Source organism: Penaeus japonicus, unplaced genomic scaffold (assembly GCF_977035675.1).
Source record: "Penaeus japonicus unplaced genomic scaffold, GWHDUDI00000001_assembly GWHDUDI00000022, whole genome shotgun sequence".
NCBI classification, from domain to species: domain Eukaryota; kingdom Metazoa; phylum Arthropoda; class Malacostraca; order Decapoda; family Penaeidae; genus Penaeus; species Penaeus japonicus.
The window spans coordinates 6,289,837-6,294,836 of record NW_028234424.1 but is presented as its reverse complement, the minus strand read 5'-3'; the positions used below and the strand labels follow the sequence as shown (position 1 = coordinate 6,294,836).

The 5,000-nt window shown below is 40.5% G+C and overlaps 1 protein-coding gene and 2 non-coding genes across 3 annotated transcripts; all 3 read right to left on the bottom strand.

The window, feature by feature from the left end:
• Nucleotides 1-1,691: 1,691 nt before the first annotated feature.
• On the bottom strand, nt 1,692-1,781 carry TRNAY-GUA (transfer RNA tyrosine (anticodon GUA)). Its single transcript is given in 2 exon segments — nt 1,692-1,727; nt 1,745-1,781. It is a non-coding gene; the product is annotated as a tRNA-Tyr (tRNA).
• Nucleotides 1,782-2,359: 578 nt separating this feature from the next.
• Nucleotides 2,360-3,402, bottom strand: LOC147469279 (uncharacterized). The gene is made up of 4 exons (XM_086549397.1): nt 3,291-3,402; nt 3,020-3,161; nt 2,778-2,897; nt 2,360-2,550 (listed from the first exon to the last, which is right to left on the bottom strand). The coding sequence occupies exons 2-4, from the start codon at nt 3,098-3,100 to the stop codon at nt 2,440-2,442; spliced, it is 312 nt and encodes a 103-aa protein (XP_086405523.1). The 5' UTR covers nt 3,101-3,161; nt 3,291-3,402; the 3' UTR covers nt 2,360-2,439.
• Nucleotides 3,403-4,135: 733 nt separating this feature from the next.
• On the bottom strand, nt 4,136-4,225 carry TRNAY-GUA (transfer RNA tyrosine (anticodon GUA)). Its single transcript is given in 2 exon segments — nt 4,136-4,171; nt 4,189-4,225. It is a non-coding gene; the product is annotated as a tRNA-Tyr (tRNA).
• Nucleotides 4,226-5,000: the final 775 nt, after the last annotated feature.

The following is a 5,000-nucleotide window of genomic DNA, read 5'->3' as shown; positions in this document are numbered from 1 at the left end:
ACGGCTTGAAACATGTTGGACCATCAGAACTCAAAAATCTGTAATATAATGTGAATAAGATTGGCTCCCTTCAATGGTATTCATCCAAAATCAAATACGTTTCGCCTACTCTCTTTCTCTTCTGTTAATCACCTTTATGGAACCTCCCACTAAATCATTTCTTGTAAACACTCTGGAGGTAACCCGCGCCTTCTGCCCGCAGGTTTACGGCTACTTCGAGGTGTGCGGCGGCTCCTGGGAGTACTCGGGTGTTGCATCACAGAAATTGTTTTGTTGCAACGGAGGCAAGCACGAGCACTACATCTTTAAGTAATTGCAACAGCACGGACAAGAAAGTTAGCTACTATGCTGCCATTGCAAGTAGATTATTTACATGATCTATGAATTTAAAAATAATAATTCTATTCTATATGGTTGTTTTATTTATTGGATTATTAATCATTATTGGGGGACTCCATAATCCTAGTCACCTCGCAAGTTACATTCACATATATGAGTTTGCTTGTTTGTTTGTGCGTGTGTTCGAGTATTCCAGGGAGAGCTATACCAACTCATGTTGAGATAAGGTTATCCATGACCCTATTGGTCAGCTCGCTAGTTAGGAATGATCTTGATGATGAGGCATTCTATGGTTTTCCTTCGCAAAATAACTAAGAAAAATCCCGGATTGGAAACCATCGCCGTTGGGAGCAAGTGAGCGGAGTGCGACAACAGCATAATCATTGTCAGAACCTGATATGCATGAGAATGATTATAGATTCACTTCTCCACCTTTATTTTTGAGTCACTGGTCATATGGTACGCTATATCATAATTTCTTGATTTTTAAGAGTGTGGCAAGATCAGTATATCAGTACAATTAGAACATAAGAACAGATATTTACATTTACACACACACATACCACCACCACCACTACCACCATTGTCACCTATCAGCCCTGGTACTTTATGGTGTACGAATCATGATAGGAACGTACATCGCATATATGTAAATTTGTGTGTGCTGTGCAACAAACATAAATATACACAATGAAAAACGAAAGGCAAGCACAGCCACAGTGAGAAGGGAATAAAATCCGTGATGTTTCGAGCGAACTAGATTCTCATTCATCAGAAGGGATTCATTCCCGATGCGATCTTATTGCGGCACGACTGTCGGAAGAGGATTTATGTTTCTTTAGTAAAACTTAATGCTTAGACAAATGAAACGAATACAGATTTAAATGATATACAGCGTGTATCACAGATCTGTTTGAAATAATGAACATATGATTCCATGATAGTATAGGCGGCAACATCTATTCTCTGTGTTTGCAATCAATTCCAGATGCAATGCGTGCTAACCTCCGCTGAAATGCAACGCCTGCTTGGCAAGGGAGAGCGAGGACGTTTGTTTGTGTGTGTGTGTGTGTTCATATATGTGCGTCTATTCGTGCACGTGTGTAAACGATTGTAAGAGAGCAAGGTGGATTACGCTTAAGGCGAAAAAATCCTAGTTCTCATTATGCTTTGGAAACATTCAAAGGATTACTACTACTGGTGTTAAAGTTGTCTTTTGTTATATCGGTATTATCTATCTACTTATTGACGGCCATATGCTAGGCTAGGTTTACTTAAAGAGTAATTAACATGTACTGAAATGATAGATGTTGATGGCGATGATGGTATTGATCATAATGGCGACAAAAATATCCTTCGAACCGGATTCCAACCAGTGACCTATGGATGTCTGCTTTCCAACCAACTACAGTCCACCGCTCTACCAACTGACCTATCGAAGGAGCTGAAGGGAGAGAAATAAAGTGGAAATTTCTCGGTCTCGCCTCGATCCTCGAGCGCCACTCAGTTCAAAGGAATAATGCAATCCTTCAAAATCAAATAAAGTTAACATTGTGAATATCCTCCATAGGTAATTTTTCCAGTAGATTTGGTGTGAAATATTCACTCCAAAAGCATATCTCAGGACAGGTAGGTTTGTTACTCCGTGTTCTCATTTTACAAGATGGAAGTGCTTGTTGCTGGCTGAGTCATTTTAAGCTGGGAACGAACCATTCATTGCCCTTTTAGTGGTGTCTCAGTTTAAAACATATTTATCATAGCCGATCTTGCCACAGTTATCTTTGCTGACTCTTAGCGATTTGGCTCGTAGCAGAATGGAAGAATATTCATGAATTGTCTCCTTCAACTTCTGATTTATCTGAAGTCCTCCTACGCTCCTAGTTATTTACATGTGTCTGATCGTCCCATCTGTATTCAGAAGACCAGTCTTCTTGTCCACGTTTCTTTAGGTTTTATAAGTTTACCAAGGGCTACGGAAAACTCGGTAACGGTAAATACTTAGATGAATAAAACGACTGTGTTAGGTAGGTATTTTAGTCTATTTTCATGCCATGCTGTTTAAGGCAATATGGATCACTTTCATCGGTCCTGTTCTTGCAGTTACTTAGCGATGCAATGCTCGTGCTTGCCTCCGTTGCAACACAACAGCTGCTGGGATGCAACTCCGCTATACTCCCAGGCACCGCCGCACACCTCGAAGTAGCCGTAGACCTGTGGGAGAAGGTGAGGGTTAGCTATCGACCTCTGTCCTTTTCCTTAGAAATCATTTTGCTGGAGGTCCCATGATGCCAATTAACGGAAGAAAGAGAGTGTGCAACAGCTAGATCTTGGTTACTTTCTGCAATACTGAATGGGAGTAATCGGTTTAATCATATTTTTTACATCTGTCTTTTTTCTATTCTCTTGACTTATTGCTCAGGTATATCAAGTTTACTTACCCTGTGGTTGTGGATGAAGTAGAAGAAATGATCGGCCATGTAAGTGCAGATGCTCTGGCCAACAGTCAAGCCGTTTTCTTGATTCATCCACAGGTCACCGTTGTTGCTGAGGTTGTTGAGCTGTAATAGAAGGCCATCCTTAATATCGTTCTGATGTTATCCGAAAGGATCCCCTTGCCTTTTCACTTGCATCTGTGAGAAGACGGCAAAGAGTGGATGTCCGATTGTGAAGACTGACTGACCTCTTTAGTGCAGGAGTTCTTGCACTGCTTGGCGTCGTCTACGCAGGAGTCGATGGTGACTTCGGGGGCTTCAAACACCATGATCTCCGAGTGCTCGTAGGTGACGAAGGCGGCGCAGCGGCACCAGGGCTCGGACTGGGCGCTGCACAAGGAGAAGCGGGAAATGATAGACACTTATCAATTACGTATAAAGTGACTTCCATATTAGCCCAGAAAGCTTTGCGTTATGGACGGAGGTTCCTCCAATGGACAGCACGAGAGGAGGAGCTACCTGACGGCGGCGAGGGAGGCCAAGAGAAGCGCCGAGGACCTTCATGGTGTTGGGATCGCTGACGAAGAGGATGTCTCCTTCTGCGACGTCTGGCTTATATACCTCCGTTGACGGAATTTTCCAGTTTCATATCTTATCCAGTACACATAATCTGGCTGATAAGCTTCACAACGTGTTTTGGAATGTGTTTATTTTCTTAGGAAAGGAGCTATGTAATTACCCGAAAATCATCATTTTTCCTGTATTTGGAGTCTCTAAATGTACATTGTATATGGACAGATAGATGAATACACATGATTTTAGATATTGACACTATACAGTCTGTATGCGTTCTAGAGAATCGTTTGCACTAAGGGGCACTCGAACCTTTTTGAAGACTGCCCACTTAGACATAGTAAAGTTATACTTTATCACCGCCTACCTTCTATGCCCATTCGGTTTCTCCAAAAGATCATATGGCCTAAACTGTCGACGAAATGGCTCTTATGATCTCATTATATACTTCTCAGCGACATTTTAAAAACTTTAATTATGTTCCTGATGTAGCTATCTACTCTCTCTCTTCTTACTATGACTGAATTTTATTTGAGGATATCGACGTAATTTGCTAGATTTGGATTACGGAAAACATGAAACTTACAAGCATTGTTAATGGGGATAATGCTAATATTGACAATAATGATATCAACAATGATTATGGTGATAATAGTGACAATAATGCCAGCAGTATTGATAATCGATATGGTATTGATAATCATATGAATAATAGACGCTGACTCAAATACGGGACTAGGTTTATACTGTCGGTGGTGATGGTGGTATTGACCTCAATTGCGACAAAAATATCCTTCGAACCGGATTTGAACCAGTGACCTATGGATGTCTGCTTCGCGACCAACTACAGTCCACCGCTCTACCAACTGAGCTATCGAAGGAGCCGAGAGAGAGAGACACCAGTTGGGACTTTCTCTTCCTCTGTCTCGCTTCGATTGTCGCGCTTCGCTCATTAGCTCTCAACAGCGACAGTTTCTAGTCAGTGATTCTGGACTTATTAAAACACAGGCATCGCTAACCAGGGAATAACAAGAATAACGGTATTCTTAACCATACCCCTGTTGCTCTTGGTAAAATTCTTGTTTTTTTTTCCCTGTCGAGGCAAGGATCATAATTTTACTATAGCAACTGCAGGAGTGCAAACAGAGCATATTAGAAACGAAATGCATCGTTTAATACAACTGGAGAACAGAAATACAGACCAATCCCTCACTATCTTATTTGTAAAGAGACTTTCCTTAGATTTTCAAACCTAGTGATATTTCATAGATAATGGAGAAAGATTATGTAAAATAAAGAAAATTTATTTCGTAGTACATGATCATCTTAGAGCTCCAATGAAGTCGAGAAGAGCAGTAGCTATTGATACACTGAGAGAGAGAAAGAGAGAGAGAGAGAGAGAGAGAGAACATGAAATTCATGTATGTATATATGTTTGCAGGTAGGTAGATAGACATCTTCTTCATTACTTTAAGATGTATTTATCTCTCTTTCTTCCATAATATCGGTACATCAGTATACACACACAAAAAGCATAATACAGACGTAGGAGCGCATAATTATAAAAACTAAAATTATATTTTCTTCAAAATATGATTTACAAAGTCGTCCGATACAAACGAAAAGTTAGATGGTAGAAAATTATACAAAAGTGAA